The 21,306-nt window shown below is 37.0% G+C and overlaps 1 protein-coding gene across 7 annotated transcripts in view; it reads left to right on the top strand.

Moving 5' to 3' along the window:
• lmo7b (LIM domain 7b) overlaps nt 1–18,372 on the top strand; it is a 50,146-nt gene extending 31,774 nt beyond the window's left edge. For 2 of the 7 annotated variants that reach the window (XM_051899547.1, XM_051899526.1), the window contains 16 exons: nt 1,679–1,951; nt 2,341–2,455; nt 4,443–4,604; nt 5,975–6,147; nt 6,738–6,801; nt 8,002–8,027; nt 8,128–8,235; nt 8,358–8,447; nt 8,625–8,827; nt 9,479–9,523; nt 10,008–10,063; nt 10,166–10,331; nt 10,755–10,994; nt 11,164–11,196; nt 14,095–14,200; nt 17,861–18,372. In XM_051899547.1, the coding sequence (XP_051755507.1) occupies nt 1,679–1,951; nt 2,341–2,455; nt 4,443–4,604; nt 5,975–6,147; nt 6,738–6,801; nt 8,002–8,027; nt 8,128–8,235; nt 8,358–8,447; nt 8,625–8,827; nt 9,479–9,523; nt 10,008–10,063; nt 10,166–10,331; nt 10,755–10,994; nt 11,164–11,196; nt 14,095–14,200; nt 17,861–17,962 (1,962 nt within the window). In that variant the 3' untranslated portion in view covers nt 17,963–18,372. Of the gene's footprint in view, nt 1–1,678; nt 1,952–2,340; nt 2,456–4,442; nt 4,605–5,974; nt 6,148–6,737; nt 6,802–8,001; nt 8,028–8,127; nt 8,236–8,357; nt 8,448–8,624; nt 8,828–9,478; nt 9,524–10,007; nt 10,064–10,165; nt 10,332–10,754; nt 10,995–11,163; nt 11,197–12,282; nt 12,392–14,094; nt 14,201–17,860 lie in introns of all 7 variants that reach the window. The other 5 variants (XM_051899540.1, XM_051899567.1, XM_051899533.1 and 2 more) reach the window with 5 other exon arrangements.
• The last annotated feature ends 2,934 nt before the right edge of the window (nt 18,373–21,306 follow it).

Below are 21,306 nucleotides of genomic sequence, written 5' to 3'. Positions count from 1 at the left end.
CAAATGTCAGATCAAAATGTCAAGTTTTGATTATGATTCTGGATTCTCAAGGTGGAGGCTTCTGATTCTGATTAATGTGTTTTGTGTGTATGTGTGTGTCCATTTCACTTGGTATTTAGTATCTCACCGCCTGATTTATTATGCAGCAACTACTACACTTTCTCTGTGATGTCCTTGTTTTTTTTTTTCTGTTTATATAGTGCAGATTTATTTTTCTGTTTCCTGAATACTCCACTCCACCAGGACTCATACAAAAAGCTGCTTATTTCATGCTTAAACGTTTGACCATTTGAATGTGTATAGAGGTTTAGTGTAAGTAGGGATGTGCATGAGTACACTATTAATCAAATGTGACAGTGATGATCAATCATAATAATGATTGTCATGTGATTTTAAAAACATGATGTATTTTTCTTTTTTCCCAGATTAGTTTTGGTGGCATTTGGCCAGTCTGATTGGTTTTGGGACAGCATGCCGTCCAGTGGCCAGTTGCATAAACTTAACCACTATGTTTAAGACTGTGCCTTAAGAACTAGTCTGACCAACTAACAGTTAGCCAAGGAGTAATCAGTCTTAATTTTCAGACTTAGATTAGACCAATCTACTCTTTTATGTAATGGACTTAAAGTTATGACTAGTCTTAAAGAAAAAAAATTAGATGACTAACTTGTAAGACTAGTCTAAGCAGTCTACGCAACCGGCCACAGATCAGAGAACTGAAGTGAAACTCTTCCAAAGCTCACAGTGATGCCTGGAAACTATGCAGTGGCCATTGGAGGGCTGGGTGAAACAGCTTAAAAAAACATTATTATTTTTTTTTTTTATTTTATTTTTTATTAATTTAATTTAATTTAGAGACAAGCATTGCCGAACTAGTGTAATATCAAGGTCTTTAGGAAACATAAGAGACACTGAAATTATTGTAATATTCATTATATGTCTTAATTTTAGGTCAGCAGTAACTTCATTTATAATATGAAAATATTAAATCTATGTCAGCCAGCATTATTCTTTAGTGGCACATTATTCCACCTGACCTACAGTAATTAGTTTCTAAAAAGTACCTAGTGTCTTTCTCTCTGTTGCTTTGTCTCTCTGTGATAAAGGAGTGGGGGATGAGGAAGAGTGGTAGTTTGTGCAGTGTTTCGTGTGTGAAGTTTAGTGTTTCTCCTCATCACCTGATCATCTAGCGGCTGGCTTATGAATAATGAATCAAGCCACTACTACTGCTCTGCACTCCGGGTGCTTTGTGAAACCCAAGCTAAGACTTTGGTGTGTATGTGTGTGCTTTTCCATGACGGGCTTCTCAACCATGTATGGACACACGCACAGTTTGGCCACTGTGTCTCAGACAAAAACAATTATGTTGCTTGTGTATATTGTACAGTGTGTTGTGTGTGTGTGTGTGTGTGTGTGTGTGTGTTTGTTTAATAGTGTTGCTTTATAAATTTGAATTGAAGATTCAACAAGAAATGGCACAACATTCTTTCAGAGACTTCTTTGTTTTCATACATGGGCTTGCTAAAAAAAAAAAAAAAAAAAAGCCAATTTGCGGCATATTCCATTGTTTCAGTGCTCTATTTCACAATCCTAAATTGAACAAAATTAGTGGTTGTAGAAGTGGTTGTTGAAGGAAGTGGCCACTTTATTTATTTGTTTTTATCTTGTGTTTCTACAGATTGATGACTCTCATAAAAGCCTGATCGGTGGACACAGAGACTATTCAATCACCCCCTCTTTCCTCAGCGGTCAAGGAAAGGTCACAGCCTCTGCCGACACAGGCCACTCTCGTTCAAGCACTCATCCAATCAACCCTAAGAAAGAGGAGGAAGAGAAAAGAGATGGAAGGTCATCAGCGCCTCCCATGAACTCTTTTGTCACTAAAGTGACCATGGCCGCTTCAGTTGTACAAGCATCTCCTCCTGTTGCCTCAGAAACAAGAGAAATTAAGGTAGGCTCCTTGATGATCTGAACCAATCAAATCATGACATTCAGGACATCCCTGACCTGATTAATATATTATATTATATTATATTATATTATATTATATTATATTATATTATATTATAGTGTATAAAATTACTTAAACCGTGATGTTATATATAATCCAACTGTAGAAGTTTAAGAGTTTAAACCATTTAAAAGATTTCTTGTATTATTATTAGTTTTTTTTTTTTTTTTTTTTAATGTTTCATTACATTTATGCAGGTACGTATGTGTGATCGTGGACAGTTTGTGCTGTACTGACTGAAGCAGATTTCTTGAGGAAGAAGGTGTCATGGGATCCTCAGGTGTCACATTCTCTCTCTGTATCTCTCTCTCTCTCTCTCTATCGTTCAGGTGGGTCAAAGTGAAATGCGAGTCTGCTTGAATCAGAAGCCTAACAGCGGGAGAGACTTTGGATTCAAGGCTTACTGGGACTCCACTGGTGCTTGTGTCAAATCTGTTCAAGCAGGTAAGAATTATAATTCAAAATGGCTCCAAGCAAGCTGTTTAACAAGGGTACTGCCATTCCTTTAAACGCGTCTGGGTTTTGCAATTTCACTTTATAAGAGTGAAATGTGAACCAGCTGTGAATTAGTCAGGTTAAATTCATATTTCTACCATACAGAATCTCTGTTTAGAGAAATAGGGGGAAACTTTTGTGGATGAATGGGGGTAATGAAGATAAAAACTGTGTATTTAGGATTTCTTGAATTTTCTGCAATGCAATTTGTACTCAGAGTTTCTCATATGAATATGCTGCTTTGGGAATTCATGATCAATGTTACTCTTTGCATACTTGTTGCAGATTAAAGAGTGCTTGACCGTTATTTTTGTAGTTTCTTTGAATTTTCAGAATGCAAGAAGTGTTTGTGCGCATGTATTGCTATTTACATTCAGTCACAGTGTGTCATTCTCAGGATTCTGGAGTGAGACTGAGATGAATGATTTATAGAGAACAGTGAAGGTGTGTTTTACTGTGCATTAGTCTGATTGGTTAAACTGAAGAAGTCTTGGAACCCGTCCTGAAGGGAGTCTGGTCCTGAGCTTAGGATATATCCTCATGGATGAGGCAGCATTCATCTGTGACCTGTGCATTTACAAAAGCAGGTCAGGGCGGCCATGCATGCAGTAAATATAGCGTAAAGCACATGTCCATTATATCAGCTTTCATCTGTATAGAAGAGATGGAGAGCGTTTGGTTCTGACTCCTGGCGTCCTTTAATCAGGTGTATTGTGTTAGCAGAGTTAATAGACAGTCCGTGGTAGAAGGCTCAGGTTGATCTCCTTCCCCAGAATTCCAGTTAACACACTCACCTACATTTAGAGCTTCATCAATGATGTATGAACATGTTGTGTTATTTTCTATTTAGGACTGTCAGTTAATATATTATGATGAATTAAATAATATGTAATAATGATGAATCTTTTACTTTTTTGTAGTTAATTCATGCAAATGCTCGTATGCTGGTTTCAGTACTGAAATTCAGGGTAAATATATGTGCTCTATAAATGAATAAATTACAGACACCAGGCAAAGTCTGCAACAGTTTTCTTGTCTCACTTGCAAAAAAATCAGAGTTTCTGTATCTGAAATCATTTAATAACTTTCCCTACACTTTATGGACTTGGATGTGTAAAGTTGTTGTTGTTGTTGTTGTTGTTGTTGTTGTTGTTGTTGTTGTTTGGCCACTGACCTGCTGTAATATTACATTAATAAATGTAATTATTTATTCATTGCTATAAAGTAAATTAAGTTAAAAAAAAAAAAAAAAATTAATGGCATATGGTAACACCCTAAAATATGGTGAGCTCTAGCATATGGACGCTTGTTTTCCGCCACAGAATAAAAAAAGATAATTGGGACTTATCTCACAATTTCTGAATTTTTGCAATTGCAAGTTTATATCTCAGAATTAAGAATTTTCTGTCTCGCAATTTAAATTTTGAGACTAAAGTCAGAATTATGGGGTATAAACTGCAATTTTTTTTTCTTCCCCCACCCATGTTGCAAATAAGCTTCCATACTAGCATGAGAATGAGAATATTATTCTATGAAATGCATGGAAGGCTATGTACTATGAAATATATTATGACAACATACAGTGTTAAATATGCAAAGAAATGTAAGTAAAATAACTGTAAGGAACAGAATCATTTTACAATTAAATATACAGCATTATGCACTAAGAACATTGCATTCTACAATTTCAGTATACAGTAATTCGAGTTGAATAAGATGGAAGAGCTGATACATTTTGACCGTCCTGTTTACACTTCATCAGATTGTTACACATCTCAGTAAATGAAACCTACTAGAACTAACTATATTTGTTTTCAATAAATGACCTATTGGTCTAGATCAAGAAGTAAATTTGATTCTGTACTCTCACATATTCTCAGTTTGGCTTAAAGGCACAGCCTTGACCTGCTTCACCTTCTTAACCTGCATCACACAGGCAGCCCAGCAGAGTTGTGTGGTCTGCTGATGGGCGATGAGATCGTGGCGTTGGGTGGATGCAGGGTGGCTGAAATGAATTATGAGCAGTTTAAGGGCAGCATGGACTCAGCACAGCAAAAGGGCACTTTACTTATGGACATCAGACGACATGGCCAAAATGGTGAGGGTGTGGAAACTGTTTGTAAGTTTGTTACACTGCCCTCTCTGTGTAAACAGCATCATTTCACCAGCATAATTTTGTTCTACCAACAAGGGAATGTGTGAGAACACATCAAATAGTAATATAGATCTTCTTAAATCACACTTTGAGTTTTTGCCTCTCTTTACTGTCTATTATGGCACGTTTCATATTCAGAATACAATATTGCATACATACACTGTAGAATTGAAAGGCATATAAATGATTACTATAAACAGCTCTTGCAATTTGATGTTGGATATTTCATCTTTATATTTTCTGGCATGGTTCCTTCTGCTTATGAGCTGAGAAAATGAAGGCGCCATTTCAGAATCAGATGCTTTATCTGTTGCTTTCTGTCACTGTGGGAAGGTGGTCTATCTGTCTGTCAGTCATTGTCACTGTCCGGTCTGAATAGTCTGATAATGGCCTGCGGGTACATTGGTTTTCTCTATTGCATCAGTAATCTTTGCTTTAGTATCATCAAAGGGAATAATTATTAACACCCTTTAATTTCATTAATGCTCACTTTTATATTAAACCGTATAATTTTACCCACTTAAAATTCCCCTTTCACAAATTACATTTGTTACAACCAATTCTGATTTAAAGGTGCAGTATGTAAGAATTCTGTCCGCTAGAGGTCGTTAGAGGCCTATTCAAAACAAAGGCGTAGCTTGATGACGCCAAGTTTGAGTGCGGAATCTTGGGACATGTGGTCTTCATCTCAACGGACGGTGCGAAAGAATAGGAATAGGACTCGGGAAGAAATCATGTTCATGGATGCGATTATTAACGTTATTGTAGTATGAAGCAGAGCAGGACCGAGTGTTGTGGGAGCTGAACGAGGCCGCTGGAGCGATTGCGCAACACACGCCTAACGAGCAGCGGAACTTTTATTATGCCGCAGTCGCCGGCGCTGCTTCCGCTTTTCCGGTCATGAGTATGAGGTAACGCACCTCTGTTTATCATATTAGATACATTTGAGTGTGTTGAAAATGTTATAAAGTTACCCTGTCCGTTCGCTCAGCGCAGAGCCATAGAGAGAGGCGGCTGCTGTGAGACACTGTTACCCACTGCAGTAAGCTAGATCGATTTTAGTATATCATATTAAATTCTGGATGGCTTGTGTTGATAAATGGCATGCAAATAATTTTAAAACGTATTGTATGATGGAGAAAATTCTGTATTTTACTATAAATAAAGCTTTTTATAGTAAAAGTTTTTGGATATTTTACTGCAAAATTCTTACATATTGCACCTTTAAATAACAGTGCTAAATCACTAACAAGTTCACTAACATGTGACCTGGAATTTCTGAATTGCTGATGTATGTTTTGGGTACTGGACAGACTGGGGCAGTAGCCACCCTTCCCTACCGTACAAGAGCCATAAGACCATCAATTTGACCAGTGCCAATTCAACACTTATAGGGCGGCCAGAGCACTATGTCTCGATCAGCACAACCTCAAACTCTCCAGTGGAGACTGTGGTGAAGACACAGGTCAACGGACAGCCTGCTAAAGTGAGTCAGGACAGGAATATAATGAATGAGGTAGACTGAGAAATCAGTGTGTTTAACTGTTTTTGTTGTTGTTGTTGTTGTTAATTTGTTCATTTTTAGTACTTGACCTCAAGTTGAAAAATCATATGCTTTTTTTTGTACAGTGAACAGTACACTATCATTCATCAGGGTCAAAAATATTTTTGAAAGAAATAAATACTTTTATATTCAGCAAGGATGCAATAAAATGATCAGTGAACAATTTCTGTTTCAAATAAATTTCTAGTTCTGTCATGAATTTTGAAGGATCATGTGACACTGAAGACTGGAGTAGTGGCTGCTGAAAATTCAGCTTTGAAATCACTAAATAAATTATATTTATTTCATAAATTACATTTTTTAAATGAAAATATTATTATAATAATATTTAACAATATTACTGTTTTATTATTAATAATAAAACATAATAATAAATGCAGCTTTGATGAGCACAAGTGAAAAACATCTTAAAAATATTACAGACCCCAACTGTTTAATGGTAGTGTACATTATAATTTAATCTTAATTCATTTTATATATTTATTTGTTTAACTTGACTTCAAAATTTTTAGGGAGTACAATCTAAAATGGTGAATGGACGTATCCAGGACAATCCAGTTGCTCTAAGAAACAAAGGTGGGTGCTTTAAGACCAGTTTAGCAATCAAATCTTTCTCCCTGTTCAGAGTTAAACTTAATTATTTCCTCATTATTATGTTTATTAAAAAAAGGCCAAAAGATGTGGATAATTACATTTCTTTGCACTCTTCTCTCCCCACCTGTGTTGTAGACTATGAGCGCATAGCTTTGAAAAATCGTAGACGAAAGTTAGAATTTTTCAAGCAAAAAGGTAACTGCGTTTACTCAGGCTGTAGCAATTTAATGCTACATGGCTAATTGGTCACTGCAGCTTATTGATTTAATTATGCTGTGACTGATTTGTATCAAGCACACTCTTAATTGAGTGTATTGGTGAGATCTGTTTTCTGAATTAACTCAAAAACAGATGGGTTTGCTTATTCTGCATTTTAAGGGCCTGACTAACTAAAGCATTCAGTACATATGGTACATCTGTCACCCAGTTATGTTAAGATTATTTTTTACATGCTCTTTTCTAATTATCGTGTGTATCAAAAGCTTTTATTAGTTAAGCTTTACGTCTGAGCGTAAAGATTTAAAATCGCTCCATGGGTTTCTCTTGCTTTCCATTTTGCTAAAAGCTAATGCTCTGTCCTTCAGGTGCCACTGTCAGCTCCTGGGTCTATCTCTGTGGTAAATAAAGATGGAGTGCTTTCTATGTGCATGTTATACACTGTAATAACTGTATGAAGACTGTTGTGTTGGCCTTTCTTTCTATTTCTGTCTGTTTTCTCTGTCTGTTTTCTGTCTGTAAGTAGCTGTTTGTGATTCCTGTCTTATCTTTGCAGAACAGTTTACAAAGAGAACCATGAGTTAGTTAAGTCTCTAATAATTCAGTTTTAGTACTGATCTGCAATCAGATTCCTCTGTAATTCACTGTTATAGAACAGATAAAATGGTTTTTAATTTTAAAAGGATTGCTCTGGGATGGTTTTTGCACTCTCATCATGTTTACCTCTGTCTTGCATGTTGTTTAAAGCCTGCTTACCAGCATGCGAGTGTGAATTTGTTGTGCGCTCAGCCGTTTACTTGACCGTGGTGGCTTTGGTTACAGTTTTGTCATATGAGAAGGGGGCGTGTGTCAGAATCCACTGAGCAGCATGAATCAACAAGTTACAGGCTTGGGAAACTCATGGCTATGTGTGGGGTCTGTTGTGCTATTTAAATGGATAATCTTTGTCTCCATCTCTTTTACTAGGTGGCTCGGAGTCTGCAATCTCTGATGTGAGTCACTACTGTCATTCACATTTAGTCTTTATCAAATCTTTATCAAAATTTTACCATTTGGTTCATTTATTCATATTATTACTCTCTCTGGTATCAGCTTCAGGTTCCCTCCATCAGTACCACCTCCTCTCGCTGGTCATGGGATCATGAAGAGGAGAGGCGGCGGCAGGAGAAATGGCAGATGGAACAAGAGCGCCTCCTGCAGGTACCACCAAATCACACATTCTTTCATACCATAACCAGATCTTGAATGCGAGAATCTATTTTGCTGATATTATTTGTAATAAACTATTAATTAAAAAAAAAGTTTGTCTTCGCTGGTTTCAGGAGAAGTATCGACGTGACCAGGAGAAGTTAGAGGAGGAGTGGAGAAGAGCTCAGCAGGAAGTCTATGGAGAGGAGAACAGTGGTCCTGAGGTCAGAGGATTGTCATAACTTTAATCTCTCTGGCTTCATTATTCTCCAGTGTGTCTCATTCACACTTAAATGCATCATGTAATGTTTTATAAAGTGGTTTCAATACCAATTCAGACTCGGCAGCCATTATAAATGGGGAATAATGAACACTTATTATTTACCTCCTGCCGGTATTAGGAGCTGAAATGCCTTGATGCGCTGTCCAATGGAAATACTACTCCTCATATTCCACCTCATATTGCTACCACTTCAGTGGCATCCAGTCAGATTGCAGAGAAGGTGGGAGCAGCACAGAACAGACAGGCCGCTGTGCAAATACCAGCAGGACACCAGTCATTTAAGGCAGAAGTGGAGTGCGATTCAACCACAAAGAGTCAGTGGTAAGAAATATGCCAAGCACAAGTTATAAGTTGTAGCTGTATTATGCTGTTCATGCCAAGAAAATATTAGGATTTTGCATTTCCTTCAATATTAGGGCTGCCATTCAATAAAAATTGTAAAGGCATATAATTTCAAAAGACAAGCCCTCAAATGAAGATTCAGTAATTTCATTAAAAACAAAGTCTCAATATATAGTATTCAACAGAACTTATTGTTTTATTTCCATACCATTTAACATATCACTGGTGGCGGTACAGTCCACAGGAATTCATTTGAGTTTGTCAACCTGTATGAGTAAGAAGGCCATTCACACAGGACATTTTTTGTACATGGAGACAGTTGGATTTAGCTGTTCTGTTGAATCACGCTGTTTTTCAGCATCTTACGCCATGAGCACGCTTTAAACAAGGAAAAATTAACAGCATTAGTTTATTATTATTATTATTATTATTATTATTATTTTAATAAATAACACTAAATTAACATGTTAAATTGACAACCCTAATTAATATTGTTAATTTCTGAAGTAGTGTTGAAATATTCTTGTATTGCGTCCAGTGTGGAGTCGCATGTGTACTTGTTACTGCTGCTTTGGTCATTGCTTGTTTGTCTATCTATCTGTGTGCTGCTTTTGCTCTGTCCTGCTTCAGCTCAGAGGAGTCCTATGGGTTTGCCAAGCTTACAGTTTCCGACAGGTCAGTTTTCTTTTGTGCCTATATTTGCTTCTTTTAATGGCTTTTGTGGCATAAGGGAATATGTGATGAAGTAAATCTGGCAGCACTCATTTCTGTACTGAAAGATTTTCCAGTGCCTTAAAGGGGAAGTGTGTATTTTTTTCCATTATTAAAATACTTTCTCGCTTTAATGTGAAAAGAAAGTTGTCAGTAATTCAGACTTTAATTTTCCATGAGAAATATAAGCAAGGAATGGGAATTTTTTTTACAAACTTACCTGTTAACAGTTCTGTTAACAGGTTAATTCTGATTACAATTCCATTTAGTCATATTTATTTAAATAATTTTCCCATCACATTCAGTTCTGTCCCCATTGCCAGAAAATTGCAGATATTCGTTGGTGATGCAAAAGTTGCACACTTCACCTTTAAAGTTAAGTTTAGTTGTTGTTGAGTTTTTTTTTTTTTTTGGCATTTTATTCAATTTATGTGCTTATTTTGCATAGGGCAAAGTCAAAATCTACCCCTGCACTTGAAGGCCTTCACAAACAAGATGTTAAAGGTCTGATTACTTTTCATTTTGATTATTTTTATGCAAGTTCCTTTGAGTTGACTATCAGGTACAATACTCCTCCTCTCTGTCTTGTCCCCTTATTGGCTGCAGGGAGCGGTAAAAAGAAGGGACAGCTGTCGCAGGCAGAAAAGGAACGTCTGCAGATCCTGGAGGAGATGAGGAAGAAAACACAGCTCCTCACGGATGGTAGTTGGATCCGTCAGCGAAATGCCAGCATCAACAAAGAGCCCATCACTGCGGGAACGTCAGTCAAGAGGTCCCATTGAATACACTGAATAAACATGTTTCCCTTATATTGTTTAGCACAGATTTTCAGCTTACAGTATACAATACTGTTTAAATGTTTGGGATCAGTAAGTGTGATACTTGCACTGAAAATTCAGCTTTTCCATCGCAGGAAAAAATTCAAATATTTTATTTTATAATATTTAAAATTTATTAGAATGGAAAACAGTTATTTAAATTATATTGATATTTCACAATATTACTGTTTTTAATTGATTTTTTTATTTTATTTAATACTGTAAATGCAGTCTTGGTAAGCAACTAAGCATAACAAACTTCTTTCCAAAACATTAAAAAAAAACACATTTTTGAATGATAGTGTACTTTTTGTCAACCATGAACACATTATTTCAAGTCTGTCTTTAATATCTCAATCTCTGCCCTATTGTTACAGATATGATTCGCTGGACAACCTCCACACAACCAGCTCCTGGTCCAGGCAGTCCTACACTTCAGGTATCTCAAACAGACCCCATTCTGCTTTGGGCAGCACTGGCACTTACAGGAGCGGACGGAGCAGCTTGGGCCCTGGCTCAGCGATCTTCAATACTGGTCTTAAACAGAGCTCCAACTTTCCCACTACGACTGAGCCCTCATTCCCTGAGTCTCATCCAAACCCTCAGCAGCATGGCAGGTATGGACTAGTCATGTCCCATGTTTAGTGCGATAGTTCAGAATGAATTGTGCTTTGTGTGTTTAGTTTATTAAAAACCAAAGCATTGCTTTATGTAAATGCATGTTAAGTTTAAACACATATAAGCCAATTTTATATGCAGCTCTTTTATTATTATTTTTTTCTTAAGAAGGATCTCACTCTACCTGACCTTTAACCCCAGGTATTTTAGCAATCTGTGTATTTGTATTTTGCATACTGTGGCATATACTGTACCATTCAAATGTTTGAGATCAGTACGATTATTATTCTTATTTAATAAATTAATACTTGTATTCAGCAAAGATGGATAAATTGATCAAAAATGGATGTAAAGTGTTCTACATTATCGAAAAAAAAAATCTATTTCAAATAAATTATTTTCTTTTTGAATCGAAGAAACCTGGGAAAAAAGTATCATGGTTTCCAGAAAAAATTAAGCAGCACAACTGCTCAGCATACTGGAAGAAGAAATGTTTCTTGAGCACCAAATCAGCATATTATAATGTTTCCTGGAGGATCATGTGACACTGAAGACAGCAGTAATGATGCTGAAAATTCAGCTTTGCCAGCACAGAAAAAAAATACTTTTTAAAAATATATTAAAATAGAAAACAATTTTAAATTGCAAAAATATTTCACAATTTGTACTATATTTTATCAGTCTTGGTGAGCATAAGAGACTTCTTTCAAAAACAAATCTTACCGAACCCAAACATTTAAATGGTAATGTACAATATATGCTGCATTGTCTAATATATTGCAAGAGTATGCAATATTCAACAATATTTCTTGTAAAAAGTTGTGTGCTACAAAACATCACTACGTTGCAGGCTAAATTCATCATTTGTAGTCTAGTGGTTATCTTGGAAATAAATACTTTTAATTTGTAATCTAATGTTGTGGGAAAAAACAAAACAAAAATGGTGTTATTAAATATGCAGTCAAAGAAGAAATGTGAAAATTAGTATTATTGCTTCCAGTCCATTTGTTACACTGAAAGCTCAAGTGGAGTGTATTTTATTGTTGGAAGCAGTATCTATTTGATACTGTACCATTTGGTACATTTTGACAATTTGGGTATTCCTTGCAACACGGTGCATGCTGTGTACAGTACACATGCAGCATAGTATGGTAGTATACTATTCCGAACCATTCAGTACCCTGCCGCCAACCTCTTCTGTTAAATGTAATCAAATCAGGGAAAGGGCAGAGCAATGCTGTCTTGTTTCTGACATTGAATTCTGACACTGGCATGTGGTGCCTGTAGGCTGCTCAGTGGCAGGCGGATGTGCTCGAGGTGCGAGCAGCCTCTAGGGAAGGGAGCTGCCATGGTCATCGATTCCCTGGAGCTCTGCTTTCACATTGGTTGCTTCAAGGTGAGACTAGAGGTCACCTGAAACTGAGAGCGAGTGGGCCCTCCGTGGATCTGTTGTACCTAGCCTGGGTTTTTAACCATCATCATTTGGGGCAACAGGAGATCATTAGCCATCTAACATCAATAAATTCTGCTATAGGCAATCAGATTACAAGCATGCAAAAAAAATTAGAAATGGTGTAGGTATCTTAAATGACAGTTTTGAATCAAAGAATGAATTATGTCAAAAATATATCACCAAATCATTCCAGTACAAGGGTTAGTTCACCCAAAAATGAAATTTCTGTCATTAAGTACTCACCCTCATGTCGTTCCACACCCATAAGACCTTCATTCATCTTCGGAACACAAATTAGGTGTTTTTGATGAAATCCGAGAGGTATATGACTTGTCCATAGACAGCAATATAACCAACACTTTCAAGTTCCAGAAAGGTACTAAAAACATCGTTCAAACAGTTGACGTGACTGCAGTGGTTCAACCTTAATTTTATGAAGCGATGAAAATACTTTTCATATGCAAAAACAAAACAAAAATAACGACTTTATTCAACAATCTCTTCTCTTCCCTGTCATTATCCTTACGTAATTGCTGCAGTAAGCACAGTGAAGGCTTCCATGTGTTATGTCAGAGCGCCGGCTCAGTATTGGCCAAAGCTGCACACGTGAGCAGCACGACGCATGCGTGTGATGCTGACAGCAGGAGCCGGACAATAATGTGTTGCCATTCTGACGTAGAAATTGGAAGCGCTGGACGTAAACAACGAATGAGAATGACACAGAAGAGAAGATATTGTTAAATAAAGTTATTTTTTTTGTTTTGTTTTTGCACACAAAAGTATTCTCGTCGTATTAAACGAAGGTCTTACGGGTGTGGAACGACATGAGGGTGAGTGATTAACAGAATTTCTAATCTAAATGTGTTTTAATTCTAAGTTGAGAATTTTTTTTATTTTTTTGTTTTGAATGGAAAGAAATTGTAAGTCCAGCCTGTTTTCTGATTGCCTTATTGCCAATAAACTTGGCAAAATAAACACTCCTTCTGGCTAACCTCAGCACAACCAATTAAAGGCTATCCTGACCAGAACCCTGCCAGTCACTGAACACACAGGCTTTTCCCAATCACAAAACTATACTGCATTTTCCGGAATATAATTTTTTAAATTTTTTTTAAAAAATTTTTTTAAATCATCTAAAACATGCTTTTTCCAAATGATTTATGTAATGATTTGTTGTGAACCAAAATATGTATTTATAGTGTTTATAATTGTTTTAAACGCTTTGTTTTATTTATTTCTATATTACATTATTTCTGAATGTAATAATAAAATGTGATTTATACACCCATTTATTTTCCGGAAAATAAGGTATTTGTTTTGGTCTTTGCTCTCTTGCGTTCCTTCTAATGATGTATATCCCTTTTTGATTCCTGTATCTGGTTGCAGGGGTTATTTTGTTTACGGTAACTGGTAACTGCTTGTTTCTTCACTGCAGCACAGGACACTTACATCACTGCTTCATCAGCTTTGACTACAAATTTAGCTATGGTGGAGGATCTGCCCACACTGACCCAATAATTAGCATTTCTGATTTGGGAGGCTTTGGGTGCTCCTTTGCCTTTCAGCATGGAGTCATGGGAAGAAGAGAGTTATATCCTCTCATCTTGATTTGTATCCAGACTCATTGCTTCTTGTTAATCTTGCAGTGTGTCAGGTGCAGGACTGACCTTGGGAGAGGGGCTGAGTCCGGAGCTCAGGTCAGAGTCAGACACGGACAGCTCTTCTGTAACACCTGCTACAGCAGAGTCAGAGGTAAGCAACAACCAACATGCCATTATGTAAACACATTCAATTCATCTGTTGTTTTGAGTATCCATACTAGGAGCGCTATCAAGAATGCTAGCTGCAGGCTTGATTTTTCCTGGATGAAATATATATATATATATATATATACAGGTGCATCTCAATAAATTAGAATACAATGAAAAAGTTTTTTTTTTTTTTTTTTCTGTAATTTAATTCAAAAAGTAAAACTTAAATATATTCTAGATTTATTAGACAAAGTAAAATATTTCCAGACTTTTTTGTTTTCATTTTGATGATTACAGCTTGCTGCTCATCAAAATCAAAAAATCTATATCCCAAGTTATTAGAATATTTAATTTCAAGTTCTATTAAATTACCATTCTCAGGGTATAAATACTGGGTTTAGGTCAGTAATCCCAACAGCAGTCATGGGGAAGTCTGCTGACCTGCTGAGTTGTCCAGAAGACGATCATCAAGACCCTCTACAATGAGGGTAGGCCACAGAGGGTCATTGCTGAAAGAGCTGGCTGTTCGCAGAGTGCTGTGCCAAAGCATATTCATGGAAAGTTGACTGGAAGGAAAAAGTGTGGTAGGAAAAGGTGTACAAGTGAAAGGAATGACCGCAGGCTTGAGAAGATTGTCAGGCGAAGCAGATTTAAGACCTTAGGAGAGCTTCAAAAGGAGTGGACTGAAGCTGGAGTCAGTGCATCAAGAGCCGCCGCACACAGACGTCTTAAGGAAATGGGCTACAACTGTCACATTCCACGTACCAAGCCACTTCTGAACCAAAGACAACGTCAGAAGCGTCTTACCTGGGCTAAGGAGAAAAAGAACTGGACTGTTGCTCAGTGGTCCAGAGTCCTCTTTTCAGATGAAAGTAAATTTTGCATTTCATTTGGAAATCAAGGTCCCAGAGTCTGGAGGAAGAGTGGAGAGGCACAGAAACCATGTTGCTTGAAGTCCAGTGAGAAGTTTCCACAGTCAGTGATGATTTGGGCTGCCATGTCATCTGCTGGTGTTGGTCCACTGTGTTTTCTGAGGTCCACAGTCAACGCAGCCGTATACCAGGAAGTTTTAGAGCACTTAATGCTTCCTTCTGCTGACAAGCTTTATGGAGATGCTAATTTCATTTTCCAGCAGGATCTGGCACCTGCCCACACTGCCAAAGGTACCAAATGTTGGTTCAATGACCATGGTGTTACTGTGCTTGATTGCCCAGCAAACTCGCCTGACCTGAACCCCATAGAGAATCTATGGGGTATTGTCAAGAGGAAGATGAGAGACACCAGACCCAACAATGCAGATGACCTGAAGGCCGCTATCAAAGCAACCTGGGCTTCCATTACACCTGAGCAGTGCCACAGGCTGATCGCCTCCATGCCACGCTGCATTGATGCAGTAATTCATGCAAAAGGAGGCCCAACCAAGTATTGACTGCAAAGAAATGAACATACTTTTCAGAAGCCTGACATTTCTGTTTAAAATATCCTTTTTTTTTAATTTATTGATCTTATGAAGTATTCAAATTTTTTCAGATAGTGAATTGGTGGGTTTTTGTTAAATGTGAGCCAAAATCATCACAATTAAAAGAACCAAAGACTTAAAGTACTTCAGTCTGTGTGCATTGAATTTATTTAATACACGATTTCCACAATTTGAGTTGAATTACTAAAATAAATGAACTTTTCCACAACATTCTAATTTATTGAGATGCACCTGTGTGTGTGTGTTTGTGTTTGTGTGTGTATGTGTGTGTTTGATCCTTCAAAAATCATTGTAATATGCTGATTTGATTCTCAAAAAACACTTCTTCTTAAACTGCTAAAAGCATTATACAAATATATTATTATTATGATATTATTATTATTAAGACATTTTTCAATAATCTTTAAATGAATCTTTTAATATGATTGTTCAAAGTGATCATGGACTGTCAAGTGCCTACAAAAATTACTATTAAAGGGTTAGTTTACCCAAAAATGAAAATTATCCTATAATTTACCTACCCTCAAGCCATCCTTCTTTTAGATGAACACAATTAGAGATACATTTAAAAATATCCCAGCTCTTCCAAGCTTCATAATGGTAGTGAATGGGAGGCATGGTTTTGAAGCCCCCAAAAATGCATCCATCCATCATAAAAATAATCCATATGGCTCCAAGGGGTTAATAGAGGCCTTCTGAAGCGAAGCGATGGGTTTTTCTAAGAAAAATATCCATATTTAAAACTTTATTAACCAAAATTAACCAAAGCGTAACCTGTGACGCGATGTATGACATAGGACAGGGTTCCTAAATCAGTCTTCACCAAGGGCCAAATTCTGCCAACAATACAAAGCCAAGGGCCACCGACCTCAATGTTGTGACCACAATGTTTGTTCTGCTATTATTATTATAAACGAGTTTTGAAATTAACACCCGCCAACCCGCCAAATGTGGGTGAAAATCGACCGTGGCGGGTATCGCACCTCAAATCACTAGCCAATTTGGTGGGCTATGATTTGTAAATTATGTTCTATCCCTTTGCATGCTATGGCTATCAGAGCCCGTCCCCTATAAGGAGCCTCAAACATTAGCAAAACAAAGCGTAAAGAGATGCACGCTGATAGACGTGCAGCACCGCGTCTTTAAAATTAGAAGCCTATATGGCCGTACGCACACTCACGTCTATTTGCGGCACCCAACAGCTGTTCAAAATCATGCTGCGCCACAGTTTGCCATTCAAAGTTTTTTTAAAATACAATGATTTGGGATGGATATACTGTATGTACATTCTGACTTCACCCTAGTCTGCAATAACATTTTTCTCTTGCGGGCCAGATGTGTCCTGCGGGTCGCCAACTAAGGAACCATGACATAGGATGTAGGAGTAGCGTAAGCTTTAAACAATTTAGGCTGTGCAACAAACTCAAGCTCCTCTTCTATTATATTGAAATTTCTCTTTAAAATTTCTTGTTTTAGACTTCTAATTTGTGACTAGTGTTTTGTTTGTTTTGCTCTATCCTCTGCGCTTCGCCGTTCATCATTGCATCATGCGTCGGGTCAGGGGTTACTCTCCCGCCGCAAATCGATGCATACAGTCATCTATAGTGAACAAAGTTTTAAATATGGATACTTACAAAAACCCATTGCTTCACTTCAGAAGACCTTTATTAACACCCTGGAGTCATATGGATTACTTTTATGATGGATGGATGCATTTGTTTGGGCTTCAAAATCGCACCCCATTCACTACCATTATAAAGCTTAGAGCCAGGATATTTTTAAATATTTCTCCGATTTGTGTTCGTCTGAAAGAAGATAGTTATATAAACCTAGGATGGCTTGAGGGTGAATAAATCATGGGATAATTTTCATCTTTGGTTGAAGTAACCCTTTAAAGCACAGACTGACACTAAAATGCAAGTCATTATTCACAGATAATCTCTGCTGAATCTTTCAACATGGTTTGGCTTCCTGACATTCGGTTGCGAAACACTTGTAATTTAATAGCAAGTTTTTTTGTTTTTTTTTACATGTCAATTTTCTTTTTTGGCTGAAATATTTCTTCATCATTTTGATCCTCAGCTCAGTTACATTCGTAAATAGAGAGCTCTCAGTGAAACCTGCTTTAGTTTTTAAGAGCAGCACTGTGCTTACTGAAAGACTCTATGCATTTTCTCTTAGTCTGTCCCTCCATCTCCAAGTGACCAGAATCCATTGCAACAGATCGAAGAGGAATGTACCACAGAAACGGCCTCAGGAATCACAACTATTAGTACAATGTAACCACTGCAGCAGGCTTTATCCACTGCTTATTTTCACGGCTTTGACAATCAATACATTGAGAATGATATTTCTGTGATTGTTTTCATAGTATGACTGCTACGTAGTGAAGAGTTAGAACATGTTATTTTGATCACTGCTGAAACCCCTGAGGTTGTTTCTGTACTAGCTGACATCCGTGGGGAGATATAGAAAGTAATGCTTGAACAGTTATGCATTCCATGTAGCAAGTAATAACATGTCCAATCTGTCCTTTGACTCATAAGAACTGTTTTATATGCTCTTTTTTGATGCAAGTCCTTGTTGAGAACTAATTTGTTTAGCATATATGATATTCTCTCATGTCTTTAATATAAGCTTTCCTCTCATAATTATTTAATAAATGTTCAAGCACACTTTATTTGGTAACGAAACACTTTTTTCCCTCTCATTGGTAGAAATCACATAGTGGTGATGGTGGAGGGAATGGGACGTAAAGGTTAAATCATTGTTCTGTATCAGTTAATTAAGAGGAATCTTATGCTGAATCTTATGTTTTACACAAGCTGCGTAACAATAAATGGTAATAATATGAAATTTATTTAGGCTTACATATTTTGAAATGATGTCCAGTAGGTGGCACTCTGGGTGTAACTGGCATAAATCTGTTTTTCCGTTTAAAGAGATGATAGGCTCTGCCAATCAGATGGTCTGAAAATAGAGGTTGTATTGCATGTAATTGTAAGATCAAATTACCTGGGATGGTTCTTTCCAAGCCCCTATGCTAGACGCTTCTGTTTGCAGTTTACGTGGGATTTCATTCTCTCTCCCTGTATGTCACAGTTGAAACTGGCTAAACAAGTTAAATTAAGTGATGCCATGGAAATAAAGCTTAATTTTTAAATAAAAAATTATGGACTGAAACTATTTTCACTGAAGCACTAAAACCCCCCTTTTTTTTTTTTTCTTTTAAAAACATTTTACTGCAGCCTGTTTTCATCCATTTGTATCATTATCTCGTCATATCCTGAAACAGATACATACTTCAGTCCTAATTTGGATAATTTAAGTGTGGATGTAGAGCATTACCAGACTTTTCTGCTTCCTGTCATTAACTTGCTCCTACAGTCATCTCCATTCCTACCACTGTAACCTCATTCTCAATGGCTCTACAGTGCAGACTTGTCTGAGTACTTAATTGCCCTCTGGAGTGTTGGCATAATAACAGCTATCTGCGTTGCCTTACTGAATTTCTCATTTTTCGTTAAACTTATGCGACCAAACACTCCAACTGGTTTTGGTGGAAAAACAACCCAATATTTAAACAAGGAACATCATCTCCAATGGCAGAAATGCGGCATTGTACTTCTGGTGTTTTTATGCTGGCATACCAGTTGATTAGCAAACCAGTGTAAATGGTGCATATCTGCCACCTACTGGACTGGAGAGTGAAACACTGGATTTTTGGGCGAACAGTTCCTTTAAAAGTGGTTTACGGCTTTAATTGAGCCCAAAATGAAAATTGTATCTTTTATTTACTCATCCTCTTGTCTTTACAAACTATTAGGACTTTACCAGCAAACATTTGGACGTTTAATGACTGTTGAAAAGACTTCCCTCAGTCATGGTTAAAAAATAGTTCCTAAATGAAACTTGAATGGACGTTTTTTTTTTTTTTTTTTGTGACTTTATCTATTTAATTAATTAAGGTTTAGTTCAGCCAAAAATGAAAATTATGTCATTAATTACTCACCTTCATGTTGTTCCACACCCGTAAGACCTTCGTTCATCTTCAGAACACAAATTAAAATATTTTTGATAAAATCCGATGGCTCAGCGAGGCCTGCATCGCCAGCAATAACACTCCCTTTTTCAATGCCCAGAAAGCTACTAAAAACATATTTAAAACAGTTCACGTGACTACAGTGGTTCAACCTTGATATTATAAAGCGACGAGAATACTTTTTGTGCAACAAAAAATAACAAAATAGCGACTTTATTCTACAATATCTAGTGATGGGCGATTTTAAAACACTGCTACATGAAGCTTCGAAGCTTTACAAATCATTTGTTTCGAATCAGTGGTGAAGCAGGCCTCACTGAGCCATCGTATTTTATCAAAAATATCTTAATTTGTGTTCCAAAGATGAACAAAGGTCTTGTGGGTGTGGAACGACATGAGAGTGAGTAATTAATGACAGAATTTTCATTTTTGGGTGAACTAACTCTTTAAGTATTATATATTGAACTACACATAGCCAAAAGTCAAAGTAACAATTATACATGCAACCCCAGAGAATTGTAGACATGTACAAACGTATCTCAGTGCATTTTTAGGAAGTGTTCTGTTACATATTTTTACCGATTTATGCCATCCTACCATGACTGTTTTTGGCCAGGGACATGACGTTACTGTCGGACCAACATTTGCTGGGTTCTTTTAATAGTGGCACACAAAACGTGAAGTTTTGATGAATATCCTGGGATCTCTGGAGCACTGTGGGGGGAAAAAAAAAACACACACTTTATAATTACACCATATCACACAGTGGCTTCGTAGGGGAAACAAATCAAATTATTCACTGAGCTCACCTTGACACGTTTGTGAGAGAAGTATAGCAACAACCGTTGGGTGAACAAACCATTCTTTTGAGTCTTCTTGAGTTCATCTTACTGAACAGTTTAATTGCAGTCTATTCCTCACATAAAGCCATTGTATGGCTTCGGAAGATTTGGAATAAAAACAAAAATTGGAATATTACCAAGCTTGAAGTCTCCAGTTGTCATTCTTTGTAGCTGCATGGAAAAAAAAAAATACTACATATCTTCTAAATACCTCCTCTGTCTTTTTCATAGTACAAAAAAAAAAAAAAAAAAAAAATCATATGGATTTGTCAAATCATATGGAACAATATGAAAATGTTTCATATTTGCACATCTGTGATAAGAAAATGTTGTTTTGATGAGCATATGGTGCTCTTCCGTTCCTCTCCATACACACAGATATCTCTTCCCTCAGTAGCACATTCTTCCCAGAATTGTTATGGAAGTCATGACCTTAGTGCACTAGCCGCAAGGGTTCACATCACCCATAAAGCACAGCGTTCCGCTCATGCGTGCAACCAAGTCTCAGATGTGTCCTCTTGCTTAGTTGCCAGTGACGCTCAATTCGTGCAATCTGAGCTTTATATTTGCTGGCTGAGGTCAACAGACTCCCTCTGAGAGACCAGGGGACAATTGGCATCATTCTTCAACTGATTTAAATATACCCAAATAACCCTGGAATTGAATTTTGTATATGGGGGATATAAAAGCCAGCCTGGGTCATATGATACTAAACAAAAGAAGGCCACTCAAATTGAATAAAG

The sequence above is a fragment of the Ctenopharyngodon idella genome, chromosome 1 (genome assembly GCF_019924925.1).
Source record: "Ctenopharyngodon idella isolate HZGC_01 chromosome 1, HZGC01, whole genome shotgun sequence".
In the NCBI taxonomy this organism is placed as follows: domain Eukaryota; kingdom Metazoa; phylum Chordata; class Actinopteri; order Cypriniformes; family Xenocyprididae; genus Ctenopharyngodon; species Ctenopharyngodon idella.
This window is presented reverse-complemented; position numbering and strand designations above follow the sequence as displayed.